Below are 26,500 nucleotides of genomic sequence, written 5' to 3' on the forward strand. Positions count from 1 at the left end.
TAAAGTTGGAGTTTGGGGGTAATTGGGTAAAGAAAATTGTGTAAATTATTATTATTACTTGCCTATTACTGGTATGAGTACGAAGAATGCAATTACTGCAAAATTAATCCGATTCTCATGATAATCAGTGAGCTTTTGTTATCTTCTAGCCTAATGTGGCTACTATATCGGTATTAAAGATATGTAATACATTAAAATAAATTCAAATTACTTAAAATATAATGTAATAAACGTTTATTAAAAATTGATATTTGAGTAGCTCTTCGTAAAAAAAAAGAAAAAAAGAATCATTTTTAAACGGTTCCGTTACAAGAACTGTTCGAGCGAACCGATTCGGTTAAACGAGTCGGGCTTTCTAACTCAGAGTTTAGCGCCGCCTGGTGGTTCAAAAGCCACGCGACACCGAGCAGGACATGGAGGGAGGAGCCCAGCACAGCAGACAATCAAATTCAGTGTGCGCAATCACTAACATCAGCAAAAGAACAGAATAAAGACATCTACATCAACCGAGAACAAACCATGTCTTACCAAGGCAAAAAGAACATCCCCAAAATCACTGTAAGTTCATGCATGTATATTCATATCTGAATGCATATTGTGGGTTTGATCTGGACGTTTGTAACAAAAGATGTAGCAAGATTACATGTCAGGCTGCAGGCGTGTCAAATATTAGGAATTGGGATTGTGTTTAAAATTTTATTTTGTTAGGAATCATATTCAAAAATAATGATGCCGCAGAACGACCCCGTGGTTGTGTTTTTATTGTTAGATTATAAGATCGAGTCTGAGCTGTACTGCAGCAAGAAAATCACGCCCATAACTGAACCTACTACACTTCTTACAGATAGCACCATACACAAACCTGATTTTCAAGTGATATTTGTAAAGATTGAGTGCGCGTGCATGGGTCCAGGAAATATTTTTGCTAATCCTTTGCAGTGCAGTATGAGGGTTTTTAGAGTGGTGTTCTTTGTCTCAGAGATCCTCGTGGTGCTGATGCTGTTAGACTGCGCAGTTCATGTCGCACGAGCCTTGCTCGTTAGAGACGATCATTTGCTCTTTAACATTCATTATCAAGTTGAAAAGATGTCTCCAAGGTGGAGAAAATATGCATTGGACGTGCATATTTAAATTAAATGTGAGTCTTATTAAAGAGCGGTTCTCTGAGAGGAGAGGAGAGGAGAGGAGAGGTGTGGTCTTGTCTTTCTGTGACTGACGCTGCTGTCAGATGCTCTGGACATCAGTACTGTTGTTGAGCAGTGACCTACCCAAAAGAGATATCTATCTATGCACATTAGCATCAGGCCTCGGAGCAATGCTCTGTGCTCTCCAGTAACAGGCCCTGTCTGTAAAAACTATCCCAAATTGCGGTGACAGGAAGTCTGTGAGGATCCCAGATAGTTTAAAAGCAGATGTGCACCTTGTATATTTGAAACATTCAAAGGTGAATTAGTTTGCTTTTTCCCCCATGTCAGATTTATGGTTAAAACCCTTACTGGTAAGCTTGTGAAATAATTTTCTATTTACAATGTGTGTGTGTGTGTGTTTCAGCCTTGAAACATTGATCACAGGCATCTCAAATCAGAACATTGGCTCTTTTGAAACAATAAGTCCAATATCATAGAAATGACTTTTATCGGAGGAAAAGTAATATTTTACTTTGTATATGTAATTTACTGCATGCAAAGTTAGTAAGTGGCTGTACTTTCAAATCAGTGCGATTTATTGCAATGTGATGCCATGCACTGTAAGTGCACTACTAAAAAGGCTGCTGAACAAGCAAAAATTGATTGCTGCTTATGCTGGCGCCATCAGTGCTAGATAACACATCAATATATTTGGTGCTACTGATTACTATGGAAGGCTATATTACTTTAGTAGTTGAATGCAGTGTAAAAGAAGACCTTGATTTTGTCATTATACCAAAGATATTTCTAATATTCCAGATGTGGCACTCCAATGGAAAAGCATGGATCTAGTTACGATTTTCAATGCAACTTCCAAAAGCAAAAACGTCATTTATTTTTGCATCGCAAATTATTGTAGGCACAAAGTCACCTTTTAGTGAATTCTGCTTTTTTTTTTAACTCAAAACATGCCATTTAGTCTTTATGATTTATACTGAGCCAAGGAGAGTTTAGTGGTTGGGAAAATTAATCCAAAATAGTACAAAATATGAATTTAACCACACAATCAAAGAGTTTTAGTATTTAATGAGATTTGTATTATATATTGATTTAAACGTCAGCCTTTTGTGGAAATGATGAGTGCTGCTATAGGGAATCTGTCACAAAATGCAGAAATAAGGCACAGTTCAGCCTTGCATAATAGAGTTGTGTAGAGTTACATCACTGGACTACAGTCAGTATCTCGGCCGAGGGACAGGGTGGATGTGTTGAAGTGTCACAGAGGCTGGTCATTATGGAGATGGGTGAGCTCCAGTGTTTTGACTGCTGTGTTGGCAGAAAAGAGGAAACTCATGAGGCGATGGTAAATATTTTGGTGACCAGGCAACAAGACTGCAGCTCTGGAGGCATGCAGAGAGGTTTTCTTCAATCCCGCACATCATGGCTAATGCTCCACGCCTTAATGTGCTCTGGCTCCGTTCTTTGGCCGTGTCTTTACACACTAAACAAATGACAGCACTGTTTGCATGCACGGCTCTGGCATTCGTCGAACTGTCTGTCCTTTACTGTTAATACACTTTCTACACATTCAGATCAGATCTGTGCTTTGTCAGCATCCCGCCGGAATCCTTCAGTTTCTTGCTGTCATCGCAAACATGCATTTAAAAACATATTCTTTACATTCAAATGAATCATGTTCTTTAGATTTAAGGTCACCCATTTGCATTCTGGACTTATGTTTACATGCATTTAGCAAAAGCTTTTATCCAAAGTGACTTACATTGCATTCAGGCTATACATTTTATTTTTTACCAGTATACATCCAGCTTTATATGAAGAGCTTCATCCATTGGAGACAGTGAAACAGCATTGATTCAGTGGTTGATGAATGACCACAGATCTATACAAGCTCAATCATTTATGTTTCAAAGTTGCTCTCAGGGTTCCTGCTCTATTGATTTTTATACAATGTGTTTTTGATTCTCCATGTTCATTGTGTTAGATTTGATCTTTATGGCATTACATGTCCACTGGCACACTTCACTGACAGAGCTTCTTCTGTGTAAGGGATAATAAAATCTGCTACTGATTATCTAGCTATTAATTGTCATGCTTCGCCACTTGTTGGAGCCTTAAATCTAATGAATTCAAGACTCCAACAACTCCATAAATTCTCAAAAATTTGTTTCTGAAGCAAATAGTTCTAGAAAAGCGATCTGTGTAGAGCTTGAGCTGACGTTGACAGCTGGATGCTCATGCAACTTCAATTAAAATCATTAACTGTTTTGCAATCTAAATATAAATGATAACGTGCAAAGATGGTCATTTTTACATTTGTTTTGCAGTATCCTCACTCTGACTTGTATGTTTTCTCAGAGTGAGAGGCTCCTGATTAAAGGCGGTCGGATTGTGAACGATGACCAGTCCTTCTATGCAGACATCTATATGGAGGATGGAGTCATCAAGTAAGCTGCGTTTAGATACAGTACAGCCACACCGGACCTAAATACAGCTTCTTGTGAATAACTGAAATCTAAGCCAAACCCATATGTATCAACATTTTGGATTAAACTCACATCAGACTTTCAACAACCAATATTAATATTAATATTTTTTGAGAGCGGCTTACTCCTGCTAAGAACAAAACCGGCTTATATTTATATTTTTCTAAATTTGGCATTAAATGCCAAATGCCAAAATAAATGCATTTTATGTTATTCATGTTTCATTCAAAAAACAAAACAAAAACCTTGTAATGTGTAATCAAAATGCCATAACTCAGACATATGAGAATGAAAGTGTGTTACACTGAAAGTTTTTTGGAAATAAGTATTTTTACATATATAATTTTTACACATATAATTTTAAAATTATGAACATCTCAATAAAATGAATGTTAACTGTACAAAATTGTATTTATGTATATATACAGTATATATACACACATACACACATATGTATTGCATAGGCCTTTTTTATTTTATATATGTGTGTGTGTGTGTGTAGCATAGGTTTTCTTGCGATTACACCATTTGACATATTATTATATTGTCTTAACTAATCACTCCATGTAATAAAAAGGTCAAATTATTGATATTTTTTATATTCTGACCATTACTCATAAACACGAGGGTCACAGGCGTCTACAGACCAAAGATGTTGGTATTCATAATATTTTAAATATTAATCTCTCGATACTATTTGCGCAATTTTTTGTAGGGTTTAATTCAGACATTTCTTCTGTATGATCTAAGAACAGTTATACCACATTGACATTTTTAATTGGAAATAAGAAAAACAATTATAAACAAAATGTCTACTTCCTCATCGATCCAATAACAATGGTCTTTCTGAATACCATCGTCTGTCAACTTCAAGGCAAATTGGAGACAACCTGATAGTCCCAGGAGGGGTGAAGACCATTGATGCCGATGGGAAGATGGTGATTCCTGGAGGGATTGACATCCACACGCACCTTCAGATGCCCTTCAGGGGCATGAGCACTGTGGATGACTTCTCTCAGGGCACCAAAGCTGCTCTTGCCGGAGGAACAACCATGATCGGTGAGATCATCAATCTGCTAAATGTGGACTGAAAGGGGATCGTTCACCCAAAAATGAAAATTTACTATTAATTTGCTCGCCCTGAGACCATCCCAGAAATAGGTGATGTCTCATAAAATGCAAGTCAATGGCTACCAGTCACATGAGAGTCAAAAAAGCACATCAGGCAGCATCCCTGTGACTCCTGACGATATATTGAGTTCTTATGAAGCGAAGCGATCGGTCACTTAAGTTAAAATTTTAGTTTTTTCTTTTATGTCAAAAATCATTAGTACATTAAGTAAAGATCATGTTCCATGAAGATATTTAGTAAATTTCCTACCGGAGATATATCAACTCCATTTTTGATTAGTAATATGCATTGCTAAGAGCTTAATTTGAACAACTTTAAAGATGATTTTCTAAATATTTATGTATTTTTTGCTCCCTCAGATTCCAGATTTTCTAATAGTTGTATCTCAGATAAATATTGTCCTCCTAACAAACCACACATCAATGGAGAGATGATTTATTCAGCTTTCAGATGATGCACAAATCTCAATTTTGAAAAAAAAATTACCCTTATGACTGGTTTTGTGGTCACATATATGAATGTACTGGCAACAATATTATTTAATATTGCTGAATGAACCTAAATATCCTAATTTATATCACCAAAACTACTTTATGTGGATTAAATCAGGTAGAAATGACTCTTAAGCATAACAGTTGCAGTGAAATGCTATATGCTTCACAGACAGGGGAAAGTGTGTGTGTGTGTGTGTGTGTGTGTGTGTGTTAATGAAAAGGGATAAACACTGACATCAACAGTAGGTTTCCGGCAGTCACACACAGCTCCAGTATTCGGCCCACAGTAAAATTCTAGTTGTGTGGAAAGACAGCAGGCCTTTCTGACCACCGCAGGCTACAGATCGTGAAGAAAAAGTGTCAACAGCTGGTATGAAAGAGTGGCCGGTTGTACAGTAAACGCTGTGTTAGCACTGATTCATTTTAGAGTAATAAAACAGCTGCATAAATCCCGTTGTTCCCAGAGGAAGCGTGTGGTAGATCAGACATGGAGATAATATGGAGACAAAGAAGAAGCAGTGAAACTCTGAGAGGCTCCTCACTGAATCTCTGTAGAATGTATCTTAGATTGGTTTACTCTAGATAAGAGAAACAATGCTGAGATGATCCTGCACTAATGAGCCAAACATATATGCGGTAGTAATTCAGTCTGAAATAAATGTAAAATAAAATCAAGTTCCACTGACTCAATCATCAAAAAATGTTAATATTAAATTTAATATTTCATATTAAAGTGTTGTTTACAGCGATAACCAAAAAGAAAAGCTGGTCCCTGCTGTTCCACAAGCGCCACCTGCTGTCAGAGAGTGGATCTACGTCTCATTCAGAGCTTCTGCTTTTTTTCGTTCAAATATGTTTAATGTAGTATAGTTTCACAAAACTGAAGTAAGAGCATTCTGCTTAAGCTTAAAGTTTTACAATCTAATTTAAATTCAGAACTGCTCGTGTGATTAAAATCCAGTGGTTGCCTCTGATTTTAAATGGAAAGAGCCCAGACAAAGCCTTACTTTATTAAATAAAGAGAATTCTTTTATTTGTATTTTTTATTTGAATCTGAATTAAATTTATTTATTAGGTTTAACCCCTTGAGATGTCATATCTAGTTTTCAAGGGGTCCCAAAATACAACGTAACACAATCGCAACATAATAACAAAACAAAACACAAATTAACAATACATCCATAAACAACACTAAACCCAAACGAAAAGAAAAAAGGCAGCACAAAATTGAAATAACTAGTGGCAAATACAAAACGAAACCTAACACAAAATACTCCGATCAATGAATTCAATTACAAAATAAAAAAAGAAAATATATATATATAAAAAACTGTACGATTTTCAATAATAACCTACAAACCAAAGTAAAATATGAAAACATATTCGACTTGTGATTTGTTTTAAAATTCCAAATTGATTTTATCTGACATATTTCGATTTTATAATTAGTTTTAAATCTCATTCTGTTTAAAAAAACGTGAGGAAATGGTATTGTGAATCAGTATCGTGAATCGAATCTCATCGTGTGCTGAGTGAATAGTTGATATGCATGACCAGAATTTCTTGCTCCTATAAAAGAAAATCCAGCCGACTTTAGAGCTCCAATAGTGCACATTTCAGTAAGTGTTTAGCTGTGTTGTCTGTTTAAGAGTGTGTGTGTGTCTCCTGCAGTGGATCATGTGATCCCGGAGCCGGGCTCTAGTCTGCTGGAGGCCTTCGAGCGCTGGAGGGAGTGGGCTGATGAGAAAGCCTGCTGTGATTACTCTCTGCATGTGGACATCACCCACTGGAACGACAGCGTCAAACAAGAGGCCCTGAGTCTCATTAAGGAGAAAGGTGGGAGGTCCTTTGCAATTACACATCCTAATTGCTTACAATTTCTGAAACTATGGCTCCCTTTCTTTCAACTCTACAGACAAAACCACAAAATATGCACACTGCATCTCTTGCAAAGCAATGCAAAAAACAATTCTTACAAAACCATTTTAATCTTATAAAAATTATGTTTTTGCACTGTAACTCTACACTCAAATGATTAGCCATAAACACTCCAACATACACACAGATATAACAAATGTAAAACATAACTATCTTGTGTTTTTTTTTCGTTCAGTGTGCATTAGAATTTATCACAGCACTCACAGATACATGCATGCACAGAAATACAGTGTAGTGTATATACAGTGTGTGTGTGTGTGTGTGTGTGTGCACAGCTATTAAACTGAACTGAGTCAGCACTGAACTGGCTTGAGCTGTATGATAAAACTATTCTGCTTTTTTACAGCAGATTTGACATTTTTCACTACTTTGAAACGATCTGATCTGTATTGTATAAAGCGTTATAGAAATGAAGTGTGTATTCAGTATATATTTACAAATTACCATGCATGGGTTTGCAAGGGTTTGTTTATTTTTACATTTCTAAGTCACGATTAGGTATATTTACACTAAAAAGAAATGCAAGGGGGTAAAAATTATTTATTTCTTCCTCAGAACATTGAGTTTTGATTCCAGTATTGTTAAAAAAAAATTGGATTCAGCATATGAAAAAATATAAAAATATAAGCAGTATGATATCCCAGAGACTGAAGTTATTTTTGGTCATTTGAGCTATTTCTGAAAATGATGCAGAAACAAACTACTTTATTACAGCCTAACCAACAAATGGTATTTTCACCATTCAATCAACTGATAAAACCCCCACCCAGTTTTGTTTGAGAATAAGAAATGCAGAACATTATTGAATAAAAATGTGTTGTGAATGCTGGCAGAGTTTATGTTTTCTTCTGATTTATTCTTTCTGTCCTTGTAGGAGTGAACTCTTTCCAGGTCTATATGGCTTTTAAAGACCTCTATCAATTGAGCAACAGTGAGGTAACATCAAGACTGTATTGTAAAGAAAACATCGTTTTTTTGTTCACTCAGAAGTGTTTACAAATGTCCCCTCTTGGCATTTTATGAAATATTTTATATAGTATTTATATATTGGTGCATATAAAAGTACTACATGTACCAATATATAAATGTTATTCTTCTATTACCTAATTTAATGAAAAACACCTTGTTTCTTTTAAAACAAGATTAGACTAGATTTCTACCGTTCAGTTTACTTGATCTCATTGTAACAGTATTTTCTTTCTTAAAACCTCACTGTTTAATATCTAATATGCTTTTTCTGTGTATGCTTTAACAGATTTATGAGATCTTCACCTTCCTTGGAGAGCATGGAGGAATTGCACAGGTCCATGCAGAAAATGGAGAAATAATTGCTGAGGTTTGTGCACCTTATGAATAGGGGGGGCATTTTACTAAAACATTGTATCAAAAAAAAAAAAAAACATTTTTATCATATTGTATAAAAAAGAAATGCATTTATTAATTTCTTTAATAATATGATATTTCTGAAGTGCTGTCTTACCGAAGCCAGTAACCTTTACTTTTGCCACCTCCACATCTACAATTGCCACATTTGCAGCCTTTTTCTGGATCTTCATAAGGAAAGGACAAACATTTGGACTTATAGTACTGATGCATTGTGCCAACTTTGGATTTGACATCTTTTGTAACAGTTGCTCGAGTGATATGCATGCTGTTTGGAAACCAGACGTTACTCAATCATAAAATAATGTGAAATAACAGTTAAGCTCATCTAAAGAGCAATGTTATTCGGAAACCTAGCTGTGGTCGCATTATATTTTTCATTGTCTTCTTGAAAGAAATGTTGGTGTTCCTCAGTGTAAATAGCTGACACCGTTTCCATTTTTGGATGAACAGTACAGTTCCTTGAATGACAGCACCAGAGGTGTTTGTTCAGTTCATGCACCATATATGTTGAAAAAAACATGAATAATTGAAGAGTGACAGAACAGAGCTGTGTGTTGTTCAGGAGCAGGCTCGTATGCTGGAGATGGGCATCACAGGACCAGAGGGACATGTTCTCAGCCGTCCAGAGGAGGTCAGTGACCACAAAAACAGCTGGATGATGTCCTGTTAGTGGTTAGACGTCACTGCAGTCCCTGATCTTTTGCAGACATGATCCTTTATCTGGTTTTATTGCTGTCAGCCAAGAAAATGGGGGAGGGTAGCTAGATTTGTCATGCATTTTAGCTGTGTGTAAATCTGTGTGTGTGTGTGTGTGTGTGTAGCTGGAGGCTGAAGCAGTGTTTCGAGCTGTCACTATTGCCAGTCAAACCAACTGTCCGCTCTATGTGACCCGCGTGATGAGCAAGAGTGCTGCGGACATCATCTCACAGGCCAGGAAAAAAGGTACTCGTCATCACAATCAGTTGGGCAATTCAGACATTTTTAAATAAATAAATGTATTTTTTTTTATTTTAAATAATGGAAAGAATCTATTCAGATTTTAGTAGTCAGTACCAATACCAGAGAGATTCCACAGTTCTCTGAACCAATTTCAGTACCATAGAAAAATATTAAATTAATTAAATTAATTATTACTGCAATTAATACTTACAAGTAAATAATAAATTAACCACTTCAGCTGTTATTTGGATTTTTTGAGAATTAGGCATATGCAATATTGGACCCACCGGTGGGTCCCCATAGTTGATGTGGTTAAAACATAATTAAAACATTAATATGAAGACGTTTAAAGTTGTTCTATTATGTGAAGATTGCATTGAAGAGATCTAATTAATCTAATAATTTGACCTGTATTGCATATTGCGCAGATCTGTTTTGACACATCTGTTTATTTTTATCAAACATCTCAGATTCAACTCACATTTGAATATAGTCACACCTCTCAAAACTACTTAGCAGCATGAAAATAACACTTTTATTCAAATGATGGAAAACCGAGCAAAGACAACCAACGAAGCAGTTCATTTTAGCTGAGTGGAGTCTGTCTGTACGCTGCTTTGAATCTCTTAATAATCCTGTTTATACTTTATTTGTTGTAGTGCGACTTACTTCTGACTTGAAAGCCTCTGATTGGCCATTGCGCTCACATGCTCTAGTTTGAAAGCTGCTGCTGATAGTCGCTTATTCTGTTTCGAAAATGAATAATCAATTTGTAATATTTAGCACATTTCACATTTAACCGTATGAATGCACACAATGTTCTGGAGAAGTTTCCGAGTGAGCTGAAGGCGCAGGACACGATGAGAAAATAAGAAATCACAACAGTGTTGGCAGCGTAACAATTGAGCTTTCACAGATGCGGATGAGTTTTTACATCTCGTCAGAGTTAAATAAACCTCTGTAGAGTTACACTCATCTTTGACATGTATATTCATGACAGTAATGACCTTCAGTTGGATACATCTGTGTGACATGTGTTTAAATAACAGTTTAATTATTGTAAATTATAGTATTATTAAATTAGTAGTACTAAATAGTCATTTCATTGTATATTAGCTGTCTGTACATATTTGCACTCTGTGAAATGTTTATTTTATATGCATTGGCTGGTCTGTTGTAAAGGATCCACAGTTCATCATTATAATAGCTCTAGCTGTTTAGTTCCTGTAAATCATTCAGATGCAGTGCTCTCACTGTGGGAGGTTCATACAGGGACCCAACCAGAATCAACACATATAAAATGAGTTTTTGTCACATTTAAGTTTTTGTCTTAACATGTGGCAGAGTTTAAGAGAAGTGTCAAGTATCAGGAGTACAGAAGCCAGCTGATATAATTTGAAACAATATTTAACTATGGTTTTTCAAATGAAAATACATAAAACTGTAAAAGTTAAGGCTGTAAGTGTATACATTTTTTAAAAAGTTGAATTATTTGCATGGCATGCCAGTTAAAGGGTTAGTTCACCCAAAAAATGTTAATGACTCTCCCTCATGTTGTTCCAAACCCGTGAGACAGTTTAAGATATTTTAGATTTAGTCCGAGAGCTCTCAGTCCCTCCATTGAAGCTGTGTGTACGGTCTACTGTCCATGTCCAGAAAGGTAAGAAAAACATCATCAAAGTAGTCCATGTGACATCAGAGGGTCAGTTAGAATATTTTGAAGCAACGAAAATACATTTTGGTCCAAAAATAGCAAAAACTACGACTTTATTCAGCATTGTCTTCTCTTCTGTGTCTGTTGTGAGCGCATTCACGATGCTGCTGACGTGTTTTCTGGAGCGCCCAATAACAAAGATAACATGTTAGCAGCAGAAAAACTGGGTGAATGGACAAATCGCTCAGATTTCACTAAAAAATAACTTCATTTGTGTTTAGAAGAGGAGTGAAAGTCTTATGTTTCTGGAACGTCGTGAGTAAATGATGACAAAATTCCCATTTTTGGGTGAGCGAATTAGTTAATCATTTCGGCATCAACACTTTTATGTCTCTGAAATGGTTGGGAGTGTTCCCAAAAGTGCTGTAAAATGTCTTACAGTCTCTAGTACGCTATTCATCACTGTTCTGGTGTGTTAAATTGGGTGCTTAATCACTGTCTTTAAATGGGACACAAACCAGAGTCATTCTAGACTGTGCCTCTTTATTCTTTCTGACTGTCCTGAACGGAGACTAAAGGCTAGTGTCGGTGGATATTTATAAGGTAGTTCTGTGGGGTTTCATCCTCTCAATGCTTGTAATGATCTTTGCAAAGTCTTATGTGCATTTACTTGCTGTAACAAGCATCACTGTAAACATTTCACATACATAGGTTGAGGGATTTGATCAAAGCCCCAATTATTTCTAGGTAACGTGGTGTTTGGTGAGCCGATCACAGCCAGTTTGGGAACCGATGGGACTCATTATTGGAGCAAGAACTGGGCAAAGGCAGCGTCTTTTGTGACCTCACCACCCCTCAGTCCTGACCCAACCACACCAGACTATCTGAGCACCCTGTTGGCCAGGTAAACACAAGCATATCCCAAAATATGACGTCATTTTACAATACAGTTCTGTGGGTTAGTTCTTTTCTGGTGGGTCTTTTAACTCCAAGACTATAAAACCATTTACTGAAAGTCATTGATTGAAAATATGAAAAACAATACGGTAGATATTTGAAGTTTACTGTAAAATATTTCACTGATGGACTCACCATCCAAACAATGATTTTCCCTGCTTAAGCTAAGAGATGCTGGTATACGTAAACAAAATTATTAGTCATTGAATTATTCAGTAATTTGTTAAAATGTGCTGGGGTCCTCATAAATGTGCATACACACAGATTTAGATTTTAACTTAGAGTGTGTGTGTGCTCTACAAAGTGATTTTTTTTGGATTCTTTGACATGGAAAAGTGCTTAGGGCAAAGTCAGGGTCCGAGTACTGCAGATATCTGGAAATCAAAGCAATTCTTGCCCCTCGCCATTCTCAAATAAAAGATTTTGGCATTGACTGGTGCTCTGTTATATGTTAATGGCATTAATCAGGGGGCGTCTACAAGGCAGAGATCTGAAGAAACGGTCTTTAGATCGATGTAGGACTGTTTTTATGCAACATTTTATAAACTAGTTCCCAACACATCATCTAAGACTGTGTCTTATATCTGTGACGTGTCTGTGTGTTTCAGTGGTGATCTGTCGGTGGTGGGCAGCGCTCACTGCACATTCTCTGTGGCTCAGAAGGCCATAGGGAAAGACGACTTCACTCAGATTCCTGAAGGAGTCAACGGAGTAGAGGAGAGGATGTCCGTCATCTGGGACAAGGCTGTGGTAAGGATCAAATCTAGCTGAAAATGTATCTGTGATTGCACATCAATTACAAGTTGATTCTACTTCACATCCTCAGATACAGAAAATACAAAATACCTCAATTTTTACACAAAAATGCTGATGGTTGTATCGTTAAAGCTTCAAAATAAAACAAGCACTGTGTATGATTCTCTCTTTTTCCTTTGCTCAGGTCACTGGTAAAATGGACGAGAACATGTTTGTGGCTGTGACAAGCACCAATGCTGCCAAGATCCTCAACCTTTATCCACGCAAGGGTCGGATAGCCGTGGGGTCCGACAGCGATCTGGTTATCTGGGACACAGACGCCATCCGGACAGTCACTGCTAAAACACATCATTCTGTAGGTGCTCTTTAAATAAATGCAGCGAACGCTCTACACACTCATATTTCAGAGGAACATCTAAACATAGAGAGGAAACAGAACTGGCTGGCCTTCACTGACCTTCCAGTTCCTCTGAGCAGAATTAGATGCTTCTAACCAATCAAACTGTTAATACAGGTACCCTTCGTAAATAAAACCATTGAATAGAAACAGGCCACAAAACCAGATCTGAACAATAAGATCACTTGGGTTTCTTTATTAAGTTTAGCAGACATTTATTATTGTAGGAATGTATTGAGAAGAGTTGCAAGCATCATTTTTAATGAACCAACCACCAACTTACAGGTTTGTGCAACAGACATAACTGCTATCTTAGATGCAGTTTTTTTTGCTATTACTATTCTAAGCAATCACATATTACAGTTTCACTAATCAATTAGTGGATTTCATGAGGAGTACTTATTATGGAAAATAGAATATACTTAAGTGCAAACTTAATGTAATGTTTTCAGAGACTTAACGGCATGTTATTTACAATTAAATGAAAATGTACTGTAGTTTACATTTGTATTGAATGTAGTTAGTTAGTGAGTGCTTTTTGACCCACTTAGGATGTATGCACATCTATATAAGTGATTTCATAATTCAGTCATCTTTACTTCTTGTCTTTGTCTTTTGCAAGCAGTTGTTAAAGCCAATAACTCAACTGCAATGTGCAAAATTATGCTAGCAACATGCTAAAACAAGATAGCAATGTGTTAAATCATGCTAATGACATGGTTAAAAAGCTAGCAATGTTAAATCATGCTAGCAAACATGCTAAACATGCTAGCAGTGTGCTAAATCATGTTATCAACATGTTAAAACACTAGCAATGTGTTAAAACATGGTAGCAACATGCTAAGTTGTGTAAACAATGTATTAGAAGACATTATTAACATTTTATTGACTTCAAATAAAATCTTCGATCACACTTTAGTTTAGGGACCAGTACTCACTATTTATTAACTAATTTGCTGGTTATTAATAGCGAGTAAGGTAGTTTTTAAGTTTAGGTATGGGGTCTGATTAAGGGATCTAACATATGGTCATGCAGAATAAGGGGCCGTTCACACAGAAAACGTCTTTATATCTAAACACGGCGTGTTAAAAACACGGCACTCATGTGCAAGACGGAGCAAAAGATGTGAGACGTGAACACAATGGTCATTCACGTTCACCAAGCGTGTTTACATACAACCCGAATTCCGGAAAAGTTGGGACGTTTTTTAAATTTTAATAAAATGAAAACTAAAAGACTTTCAAATCACATGAGCCAATATTTTATTCACAATAGAACATAGATAACGTAGCAAATGTTTAAACTGAGAAATTTTACACTTTTATCCACTTAATTAGCTCATTTAAAATTGAATGCCTGCTACAGGTCTCAAAAAAGTTGGGACGGGGGCAACAAATGGCTAAAAAAGCAAGCAGTTTTGAAAAGATTCAGCTGGGAGAACATCTAGTGATTAATTAAGTTAATTGATATCAGGTCTGTAACATGATTAGCTATAAAAGCTTTGTCTTAGAGAAGCAGAGTCTCTCAGAAGTAAAGATGGGCAGAGGCTCTCCAATCTGTGAAAGACTGCGTAAAAAAATTGTGGAAAACTTTAAAAACAATGTTCCTCAACGTCAAATTGCAAAGGCTTTGCAAATCTCATCATCTACAGTGCATAACATCATCAAAAGATTCAGAGAAACTGGAGAAATCTCTGTGCGTAAGGGACAAGGCCGGAGACCTTTATTGGATGCCCGTGGTCTTCGGGCTCTCAGACGACACTGCATCACTCATCGGCATGATTGTGTCAATGACATTACTAAATGGGCCCAGGAATACTTTCAGAAACCACTGTCGGTAAACACAATCCGCCGTGCCATCAGCAGATGCCAACTAAAGCTCTATCATGCAAAAAGGAAGCCATATGTGAACATGGTCCAGAAGCGCCGTCGTGTCCTGTGGGCCAAGGCTCATTTAAAATGGACTATTTCAAAGTGGAATAGTGTTTTATGGTCAGACGAGTCCAAATTTGACATTCTTGTTGGAAATCACAGACGCCGTGTCCTCCGGGCTAAAGAGGAGGGAGACCTTCCAGCATGTTATCAGCGTTCAGTTCAAAAGCCAGCATCTCTGATGGTATGGGGGTGCATAAGTGCATACGGTATGGGCAGCTTGCATGTTTTGGAAGGCTCTGTGAATGCTGAAAGGTATATAAAGGTTTTAGAGCAACATATGCTTCCCTCCAAACAATGTCTATTTCAGGGAAGGCCTTGTTTATTTCAGCAGGACAATGCAAAACCACATACTGCAGCTATAACAACAGCATGGCTTCGTCGTAGAAGAGTCCGGGTGCTAACCTGGCCTGCCTGCAGTCCAGATCTTTCACCTATAGAGAACATTTGGCGCATCATTAAACGAAAAATACGTCAAAGACGACCACGAACTCTTCAGCAGCTGGAAATCTATATAAGGCAAGAATGGGACCAAATTCCAACAGCAAAACTCCAGCAACTCATAGCCTCAATGCCCAGACGTCTTCAAACTGTTTTGAAAAGAAAAGGAGATGCTACACCATGGTAAACATGCCCCGTCCCAACTATTTTGAGACCTGTAGCAGAAATCAAAATTGAAATGAGCTCATTTTGTGCATAAAATTGTAAACTTTCTCAGTTTAAACATTTGCTATGTTATCTATGTTCTATTGTGAATAAAATATTGGCTCATGTGATTTGAAAGTCTTTTAGTTTTCATTTTATTAAAATTTATTTAGTAGAAAAACAATAGAGAAGTAGCACATTGGAATGGAAGAAAGCATTCTGTGTGAACGGCCCCAAGACATTACCATGTGCTTTATAAGTACTAATTAACCAAAACCAGCCAATATGCTAGGAATATGCATTCTAACAAGCAAATAGTTAATATTGAGAATCGGTCCCTAAACTAAAGTGTTACTAAATCTTCAAACTTAAAGCTTTTCAAGGTTATTTAAAACTGAACTGAGGCTTTGTCAAGCCAACGTCAAAGTTTGTTAACAGACTTTACTCATCTTGTTATCATTGCAATGAATCTACAATTTGGACAATGACCGTTTTTTTTGTGTCACGGTCCAATTGAAGTTCTGGAGACCCTGCAGTGAGCAGTTTATGACCAAGCCATGAAAGGGTACAGACTCTTTTTCCTCTTCCAAACATAAGCATAAGAGAATTAAACTACTGATTGAAGAGACGATTTTAGGTTCAGGTGAGATGGGAATTTCCCGAGGAGATACTACAAGGGCTAAATATGTGTGGATCATTTGAAAACCATTGGGGGAAAGATTCAGCAGAACTCAGGCACTGCCAAAATGACATCACTTTTTCATTTCCTTTTCGGCCCCTTCTCTAGAGACCATTACACATCCAAACAGCACTGGCTGCCATGGCTTTCAACTGAGGATAACATGGCTGGTGTTTATTGATTGTTTATTCTGTGGCTCTGTATCCTTGGTTCCCATGCTCTGTGAAGTCACCTAAAACATGACTAGCTCACCTGCCAGAGAGCCTTGTGTTTGCCAGCGTTCTTGACAGACTTTGCGTGTGTGTCATTTCCTGTTCTTGCACACAAAGGATGGACGAGCGCCAAATGCAGAGACTGTGGATCATAGCCAGACATCACAACATTTACGAAATCTACTAGAGAAGAGGAAAGTAGGGCAGTGTTAAACTAGGCAGAAGTGATATGCTGGTCATAGAGAGGGGTAACGAAAGACAGGAGGCTATGAGTGTGAGAAAAAGACGAGGAAATAGAGAAGGATGTTTTCATCATTCCTCTATCCAGCTGAAGAACGAGAACGTGAGTCAATGAAGGAGCCCAGACTCCCTGTGTGTGATCTCCATTAGTGTTGAACAACTTGATGTTTCTCTTTGCAGAAGCTCAAACTTAAAACGGCTGTTTGTGTCAAGAGTTTAAGTTGGAAAGCACAGCAGGTCGATGTCATGTTGGATGAAAAAAAAAGATATTGCTGTTTCCATGAAACCATGAAACTGAGCAGCAAATTAGCATATTATTCTGATTTCTGAAGATCATGTGACTGAAGACTGGAGGAATGATGCTGAAAATTTAGCATTGCGTCACAGGAATAAATCATATTTCAATATATATTCACATAGAACACAGGTATATCCATAGTACATGTCCCCAAAAAATATGGTAGTGCTATAGTAAGGTCCAAGAAAAATGAAAAAAAAAAGCATTGCACTGCAGTGGTCATTTTTGGTTCATGTGTTACATGTTGTGTTGTTCTAGGCAGCGGAGTATAATGTGTTCGAGGGCATGGAGCTGAGAGGTGCACCTCTGCTGGTCATCTGTCAGGGGAAGATTGTTCTGGAGGACGGGAACCTGCACGCGACCGCTGGCACTGGACGCTTCATTCCCTGCTCCCCGTTTCCGGACTTTGCTTACAAGCGCATCAATGCCAGGAAACAGGTACAGCTCTGCCGGAAGGAGCACAGACCCCATGACCCTGGACACATGTGTGACAGTAGTTCATTTGTTTTTACAGTACATTCAAGGCAGCACTGTACTGGAATTGCGGTTTTATTCCTTTTTTCCCCCCACAGATTTTGAAGTTAATCATAATTTCTCTAGCAAAGGCAAATTTAGTTGTTAGTGTCTTTTTGTGTTGAGTCAGTTTTTTCCATTTTTGTCCACTGTTTGTATTAATTCAGCAAATCTCCAAAATATCTTGCTTACATTGTACACAAAGTGATGATAGCGCAACACGATTGACCTTTCTCAACCATCTGGAAACAATTTCCAAGCCAACATAAAATTTACAATTTATGCGAGCACACAGTTCCCAAAAACAACCCACATGAGGATAAATGCCTCCATGGAATGTAACTGCAAACACCCAAACTTCCCTTTCTCAGTCTTTCTCTGTAAACGGTATCCTGTATCAAACTGAAGCGCTGTGTTTGGGTCTCTCCTAAAGCTGGCCATTCTGAAGGCGGTCCCCCGAGGCATGTACGACGGCCCCGTCTCTGAATTCTCACCCATGTCGAGGGGCGGCACGCCATCTGCCTCCACCCGTAACTCACCCACCAAAGCCCCGGTGAGGAACCTCCATCAGTCTGGCTTCACACTGTCAGGTAAGTAGACCATGGAGCTACAGTAGCAATGCCAGGATCATGGGTTTGATTCTCAGGGAATGCATGAAATCTTGAACGCAATGTCATTCGCTTTGGGTTAAAAGCTAAATGCAGGAATGAAATACAACAGATGCAGAACCGAACATAAAGAGTTCATGACTTTTCACTTGATCACTTGTTCAAGTGAGCATGAAGACTTTTCAGTACCTGATGGGACACACTTACACACTTAGTTGTAAAAATGCAACTCTTATCAGAACTATTTTGATTTTCGATACTTTGCATTTTAAATCAAAGTCCAGTAGTCCCTAAAACAGTTGACACAATTTCATTTTGGAGTCCTAAGTGATAAAAAGCAGTTGCAAACTCATTTACACCAATAAAATGAATGCATAAAATAGCACTTTTTAAGTACGACACATTCTTGCGTTTGTCTTTTTGTCTGGAAAACATTTTGCTTCACATCAAAGTTTGCACAGCTGTGATTCGCCTCGTAGCTGGTTGGTCTGTTTACAGGCTTCTAGCACTTTAACGAAGACTGTTTTACATCTCTGTGTTTCTCCGTAGGTCCTGAGGAAGCCCCCGTCAGACCGGCTGGAAGACGCACCTTTATGCCCCCCGGGGGCCGCTCCAATATCACCTCCCTCAGTTAAACATAAAGAGCATGCAAGCGAGAGGCCAGGATCAAATCAGAAGTGTAGAAGTAAGGTGATTAGTCAGGAAAAGAAAGAAAAGAAGCGTAAAACACTGAACTCATGCCTTACCCTCCATGATTTCCTCCTGCTGAGCGAATGAAGATCAGAAGCCCACCTCTGAGAGAGCAAAGCTTTTAGTGTAGCGTTACGTTCATTTGTGTGTTTAGAGAAACTGAATTAGAAGACATTAGAATTACCGTAAAACAATGTTTGCGTTTGGTAGAGGAAGGACTACTGTCGTGTGTTTCATAGAGCTTCGTCTGTACTCCCTCATAAGCTTTATTTGCGTGCATCAACTGTGATTATGCTAGTTAATGTCACTTTGTAAATGAAGTTGAAGTGCATTTTTTTAAGTATAATAAAGCTGAATGTTAAGGAAATACATGCAATGATACACAAGTTACATACATTCACATACTGTACCGTCTCGCTGGAGCTGCAGATACACAAAAAACAAAACGAATAGCTGAACTTCAGTCAAACACATTGAACTCCAAAAAGGAAAAACAAACAATTTCTTGCGAAAATGAATGATGAAAACTAAACAAAGCCTGCAGGAGAAATATATTCACCTTTTGCATTTTAGTTCCAGCTTAAATTATCGAAAGAAATGATTAAGACGTTCTACAATGTCTTTTCTTAAATCACACAAACTATTGGAATAAGTTTTTGATATCTGAATCTTTCATCTGACTTTGGAAGGAAAGCTCTCAGTTACTGGAAAGAGACAACATACTAATAACAGTGGTATAAAGAGATTTACCGGTTGAGGTTGATTATTATATTTATGTAGGTTTGATTATATTTCCTTTCTTTTTTTAAACATCCGAGTAAAAAAAAAAAGCAGGTGAAAATGAACGTGTGATGTGCAAAATGTGTTCCTCAATAAACAAGTTACAACTGACTTCCTTTGAATGATTTGCTCTGTATATTTATCAGCTCATGGTACAAGGAAATCAGAAATAGTAATACATACGCAGACATGAAATGCAGCTCTCAAACCCCACGAATAAACCAGGAAGTCACATGTTGCATTTGTACAATAATACAGAATTTTGAAAACAAATTCTAATGGTTCTGTTATACTATCAAGTTCTCAAGTCTACTGGTATTTTAGCTGTATATTCCATAATAACAACAACAATAAAAATAATATATAAAGCAGGTGATATTAAATTGAAATTGTTTCAATTTAGTTTAACTTGATGTTTTATATACATATATATATATATATATATATATATATATATGTGTGTGTGTGTGTGTGTGTGTGTGTATAAAACATCCTCCTTACCTAAATATTGAAAGACACTGGATTGTTTGTAATATTTAATATTTACCCGACCACTAGATGGCGATATTGATTCATTGTTGTGTTAGTTCCACTAAACTTGAAAAGAGACCTACACTGTAAAACAAAGGTATGGGAAAGATACTGGTAAATCTCTGCCAGGATGTCATCATTCAAGTTTATGGGCATTTTCTTTAGCCCTAAAACACAATGCAATGTGTAATCTAAAACAAAATAAATAATAATACTAATAAAACCCCATATTAACGCAGTATATAAGGCCCTATTTTATACAGAGTGAGACCTCAGAAGAAAATGAACTGTATTTATGTTTATATTATAAATGAGCCAGCGTGGTGTGAATATTCCAAAGCTATGCAAACCTTAGTCAGACTTGTCAGATGATGCTGTTAAATAATTTTATTATTGTTTGATCTGTACAGTGTGGTCAATATCTTAAGTCAGCAACACAATCCAGCAATGAATCTCCAAAAAAGGCTAAAGAACCAGAAAGGCCAAATAATGCGCTCAGTGGCATGAATGACAGTGCTCTGCAGCTCCATAAGGTTCACATTTACATCATTTGAACGAATCCTGTGAAATGAATATCTTTGCATTCTGTTCTCTGTGTTTGTATGTTAACAAGAGCAGCTTTATAAATCATGGTGAACGGCTGGAGTCTGATCACTTGCTGAACAAGACAACAGTACATCTTCACGTGCCTCCAAGTGAATCTGGGAAATTAGAGAAATCCATTAAACTAGTAAGGCACACATTTCACAGCCAGGTGCATCATTCAGTTCTTTCTGTATGTGTGTGATTGTGTAGTCAGCCTGTCACTGTTAAGCAGCATACGCTGTCAGTTAATTCAGATGCTTCCTTCTCGAATCCGTGATGTTGCAGTCTCCCAGTATGGATTTTCTCATGCATTTGGTGGATGGAGTCCATGGCTGCATCCGCCGTCAGCTTCGAGTGAAGGAGGAACGCTGTCCAGACGTTAACTTGATAAACAGTGCTGAACGTTGTTGTTGTGTCCATCTTGAATGGCTTTGTTTGTCTCTTCTGCATTGAGGTTGTTGGTCTCAGCGTCTGCTTTGATTTTCCTCAACCTCCAAAACAGAGAAAGGGCAACAAATCTAGTCATGCAAAAGTTTCACTGTGTCAAAATGTGCAGTTGTTACCTTCAGGCAAGGTTATTGGAGTTAAGGGATTAGTTCACTTCCAGAATAACAATGTCCTGATAATTTACTCACCTCCATGTCATCCAATATTCTTTCTTTCTTCAGTCGCAAAATGGTTTTTAAGGAAAACATTCTCAATTTTTTTTTTCTGCTGCATTGAAACTGCAGTTTGGAGCTTCAGCCCATCAGCCCCCAATGAAGTGCATTATATGGAAAAAAATCCTGATATGTTTTCCTCAAAAACCTTAATTTCTTTGTGACTGAAGACAGAAAGACATGAACATTTTGGATGACATGGGAATACTTGAAAAGCTACTTGAAAAAAGTGTTAACTGAAATAAAATGAAAGATAATTTTAAGTTGTACTTGGTATACGATACTAAAGTAACTAATGAGCTCCTAAAAAAACTGAAATAAAAATTTATATAAATATATAGACATAAAATTCTAATAAAAATCACAGAAACACTACAAAATTACTAAACGTTTCCTAAAAATTTAAATAAAAAGGGAAAATACAAAAATAAAAACTATTACAATTTTCATTAAATTCCTGCAATTAAATGCTTTGACAATCAGGTTGAAAATATGTTTAATATAAAACTGCATTTTGAGTAAAGGAATTACTATGTTAATTAATTAATTAATTAATTAATTAATAATAATAAAATATATTTACTTTACATTGGAGACAGATGCATGAAACTGGACATGACCCTGTTAAATTGTCCTAATATGTCTTACTTTTCCCTGTTGAAGACGATGAAGTCTCTTTGGACACTCTCTAAGCGCAGCTGGAGTTGCCCATTCTGTGTGATCAAAAGAAAAGAATGAGGTAATGTTTCATATAAAATACTACTAAGTGAATGGCTTGTGAAATAAGCAGGGTCGTAATCAACATAAACACTGAAGGGGGACAAATTCACCTCTAATAATGGAACATGGACTTCATTCATTCATTCATTCCTCCTTTCATTCATTCTTTCTGCGGTGGTCTAACAGAGCTCATCTGTGTTAAAATAATTGAGATGGCCAATCAAATCAATGAAAGCTGGGTTTAACGATGAACCACCATAGATTCAAGTTCTTTCTTTATTCTCATTAAATTCTTTGTTTAATTCATTTAAATTAAAGGACAGCTTTGGCGTCCCATACCCAAACTTGGAGTGGCAATATATATATATATATATATATATATATATATATATATATATATATATATATATATATATATTACAGATCACTCGGGAGGCTGAGTAGTAACAGACAGAAGGATTTATTAATAGACACAAGCAGAGGAGCAGATAGTGTTGGGTAGAGTAATGAATGGATCCGTGAGAGATGGGTGAAGACGTCAGAAGAGGGAGGTGAACCACACACACGCACACTGGGGATCTTGATCTTCGGAGAATCGTTGGAGAGAGGTAAGTAGAGGAAGAGTTAGTCCTTTGAGTTAGCATACAGGTAAGACCTTGTCGCGAACGAGACCGGATGCTGATTGAGTGCGTGTGTGTGGTATTTATGGTGCCGAGGTGATTGGGTAATGATGAGGGTCAGGTGGAAGTGCTCAGTACTCAGGTGAGGGTGTGCGTTGTGAATGAGTGGAGGTGGAACCTGGCGTGTTTGTAACAGTACCCCCCTCCCCACGTCCCGCTCCTGAGGACCGAGGACCCAGACGACGTGGTGGACATCCTCTTCCCCTGGGAGCTGGTCAGTCAGGATGATTGGAGTGGAAGGTGTCGAGTAAGTTAGGATCCAGGATATCGTTGCGTGGGACCCAGGAACGTTCCTCTGGACCGTGTCCTTCCCAGTCCACTAGATATTCCAGTTGTCCACCACGCCACCAGGAGTCCAGGATGTCTCTAACTTCATAGGCCGCGCCGTTGTCTAGGAAGAGTTGAAGGGGGGGCCTCGGTTTTGCCAGGTTCTGTGGAGGGAGAGACAGAAGGATGGTGAGGTTTAAGGAGAGACACATGGAAGGTGGGGTGAATCCGGTACTCAGGGGGTAATTGGAGTTTGTAAGTGACCGGATTGATCTGCTGGAGGATGGTGAATGGGCCAATGAATCTGGGACTTAGCTTGCGGCAGGGCAGGCGCAGGCGGATGTCCCGGCTGGACAGCCAGACCTTCTGACCGGGTTGGTACGTTGGGGCCGCAGATCGGCGAAGGTCGGCTGTCGTTCTGTGTCTGCGTAAGGCCCGCTGGAGTTGGTGGTGTGCCGCGTCCCAGACCGTCTCGCTCTCCCAGAACCAGTAGTCGATGACGGGGACATCCAAGGGTTCACCTGACCAGGGGAAGAGTGGAGGTTGGTAGCCGAGTACGCACTGGAATGGAGTGAGTCCGGTGGTAGGTTGACGAAGGGAGTTTTGTGCGTACTCGGCCCACCCAAGGAACTGGTTCCAGGAGTTCTGGTGGCTGTGACAGAAGGTACGGAGGAAGCGTCCAATCTCCTGGACCTTCCTCTCCGTCTGCCCGTTCGACTGGGGATGGTATCCGGAGGACAGGCTGATGGCCACACCTAGGAGTGAGTGGAAAGCCTTCCATACCCGTGAGATGAACTGGGGACCTCGGTCCGAGACGATATCCTCTGGGATGCCGAAGTACCAGAAGACATGGTTAAATAACAGCTCGGCCGTTTCCATTGCCGTGGGCAGACCCTTCAGGGGGAGAAGACGACAGGATTTAGAAAATCTATCCACTATGACAAGAATGCAGGTATTATTATCTAAAGGAGGAAGATCGGTGATGAAATCCACCCCTAGGTGTGACCACGGGCGATTGGGAACGGGCAGAGGATGGAGCTTGCCTGATGGAAGATGGCGACGGCTCTTGGATATGGTGCAGTTTGTGCATCCATTCACGTACCTCCTGACATCCGAGGCCATGTTGGGCCACCAGAAGCGTTCCTTAAGCAACGAGAGGGTTTCATTGACCCCCGGGTGTCCAGTGCCAAGAGATGTGTGAGCGGAGTGAATGAGTGGAGTGTGCCGTGTCCTGGGAATATACTGATGTCCCGGTGGGCAACAGGGCGGGGTGTTCGTAGTAGGATTGGTAGGAGGAAGGGTCTCTGCGGACCAGGTAATAGGAGAGACGATGACCTTTTCTAGAAGAATGGTTTCTGGTTCTTCGAGATTCTCTTCGGGGGCGTGACACCGGGACAGGGCGTCAGCCTTTACGTTTTTCACCCCTGGGCGATATGAGATGGTAAAGTGGAAGCGGGTGAAGAATAACGCCCAGCGGGCTTGTCTTGGATTTAATCTTTTGGCCACTCGAAGATACTCCAGGTTTTTATGATCTGTGAGGACCAGAAAGGGGTGTTTGGCTCCCTCCAACCAATGCCTCCATTCTTCTAAGGCCAACTTGATGGTCAACAACTCCCGCTTGCTGATATCATAGTTGACCTCCGCCGGGTTGAGTTTCCGGGAGAAGGCGGCGCATGGGTGGAGGCGACTGGTAATCCCCTGCTGCTGAGAAAGGACCGCTCCCACTCCGGTGGTTGAGGTGTCGACTTCCATGACGAAGGGTCGGTCGGGGTCGGGATGAACCAGGAGTGGGGCAGTCGTAAAGGCCTCTTTGAGGGTGTGGAAGGCCTCTGTGGCGGCAGGAGTACAGGGGAGAGATTTGGGTTTGTTACGGAGGAGACTGGTGAGAGGGCTGGTGATGGTACTGAAGTTTTGGATAAACCGTCTGTAGAAGTTGGCAAAGCCAAGGAACCATTGTAACTCTTTGATGGTGGTAGGAGTGGGCCAATCTTTGACGGCATTTACCTTCCCCTCGTCCATCCGGATGCCACTGCTGCTGATGTTGTATCCAAGGAACTGCACTGAGGGCTGATGGAAAGAGCACTTTTCGGCCTTGAGATAGAGTTGAAAGGCCCTCAGGCATTGCAGGACCTCCACAACGTGGCGTTGATGTTCTGCCAGACTCCGGGAGTATATGAGGATATCATCTATGTAGACGAGGACGAACTTGTGGAGGAACTCCCGGAGCACCTCATAGATGAAGTCCTGGAAGAGGGAGGGGGCATTAACAAGTCCATACGGCATCACGCAGTATTCATAGTGGCCAGTAGGGGTTATGAAGGCTGTTTTCCACTCATCCTGGGTGAGGTTATAGGCGCTTCGGAGGTCCAACTTGGTGAAAACAGTGGCACCAAGGAGATGCTCCAAGGCAGCTGGGACGAGGGGAAGTGGGTACCTGAACTTGACAGTGATATTGTTGAGAGCCCGATAATCAATGCATGGTCTTAAACCTCCGTCCTTTTTCTCCACAAAGAGAAAAGAGTCCTAAACTGAAGGGCATATTCATCGACAGACATTTTTCCCTGTTTGAGATTATACAGGTTCTCACCAATGGAAGAGTCCCAAGCTGGTCTGCCAAAAACTTCTCGGAAATGGTCGATTAAGCTGGAATAAGACTGTATAACTGGGTTATTTTGAGTCCATATTGAATCTGCCCACAGTAGTGCTTTACCTTGCAGTTGAGAAATTACAAAGGCTACCTTGGATCTCTCAGTGGGGTACAAGTGCGGTTGCATCTCCAGGACCAGCGAGCATTGTAGGAGGAAACCGCTGCACTCCTCCGCCGAACCAGAGTAGGGCGCCGGCCGGGCCATGGGACTGGCGTGAACAGAAGGTGAGGAAGTGCTGGCATCTATGACGGAAGTGCTCGCTGGTGTTGGGGATGCAGGTGTAGCCGTGAGTGTTCTTCGGAGTGCATCAACCAGATCTTGAAAGGGGTCCGTGAGGCTCATGCTTGTGCCTAGCGGTGTTGGTCCGGTCTTCTGTTACAGATCATTCGGGAGGCTGAGGAGTAACAGACAGAAGGGTTTATTAATAGACACAAGCAGAGGAGCAGATAGTGTTGGGTAGAGTGATGAATGGATCCGTGAGAGATGGGTGAAGACGTCAGAGGAGGGAGGTGAACCACACACATGCACA

The 26,500-nt window shown here is 39.3% G+C and overlaps 2 protein-coding genes across 3 annotated transcripts in view; one reads left to right on the forward strand and one right to left on the reverse strand.

The window, feature by feature from the left end:
• Positions 1–19,138, forward strand: part of LOC132130095 (dihydropyrimidinase-related protein 3-like) — a 25,483-nt gene extending 6,345 nt beyond the window's left edge. The window contains exons 1-14 of one of the 2 annotated variants that reach the window (XM_059541749.1): positions 407–558; positions 3,504–3,592; positions 4,506–4,690; positions 6,929–7,093; positions 8,070–8,131; positions 8,451–8,531; positions 9,144–9,212; positions 9,403–9,523; positions 11,922–12,078; positions 12,740–12,881; positions 13,072–13,242; positions 17,549–17,728; positions 18,237–18,393; positions 18,961–19,138. In XM_059541749.1, the coding sequence (XP_059397732.1) occupies positions 520–558; positions 3,504–3,592; positions 4,506–4,690; positions 6,929–7,093; positions 8,070–8,131; positions 8,451–8,531; positions 9,144–9,212; positions 9,403–9,523; positions 11,922–12,078; positions 12,740–12,881; positions 13,072–13,242; positions 17,549–17,728; positions 18,237–18,393; positions 18,961–19,046 (1,704 nt within the window). In that variant the 5' untranslated portion in view covers positions 407–519 and the 3' untranslated portion in view covers positions 19,047–19,138. Of the gene's footprint in view, positions 1–406; positions 559–3,503; positions 3,593–4,505; positions 4,691–6,928; positions 7,094–8,069; positions 8,132–8,450; positions 8,532–9,143; positions 9,213–9,402; positions 9,524–11,921; positions 12,079–12,739; positions 12,882–13,071; positions 13,243–17,548; positions 17,729–18,236; positions 18,394–18,960 lie in introns of those variants that run through there. The other variant, XM_059541748.1, reaches the window with a different exon arrangement.
• Positions 19,139–20,773: 1,635 nt separating this feature from the next.
• Positions 20,774–26,500, reverse strand: part of LOC132130357 (serine/threonine-protein kinase 32B-like) — a 60,723-nt gene continuing 54,996 nt past the window's right edge. The window contains exons 12-13 of the mRNA XM_059542048.1: positions 22,305–22,369; positions 20,774–21,488 (exon numbers count right to left, since the gene is read on the reverse strand). Of these exons, the coding sequence (XP_059398031.1) occupies positions 21,377–21,488; positions 22,305–22,369 (177 nt within the window). The 3' untranslated portion in view covers positions 20,774–21,376. The remainder of the gene's footprint in view (positions 21,489–22,304; positions 22,370–26,500) is intronic.

This window comes from Carassius carassius, chromosome 47 (assembly GCF_963082965.1).
Source record: "Carassius carassius chromosome 47, fCarCar2.1, whole genome shotgun sequence".
Lineage (NCBI taxonomy): Eukaryota > Metazoa > Chordata > Actinopteri > Cypriniformes > Cyprinidae > Carassius > Carassius carassius.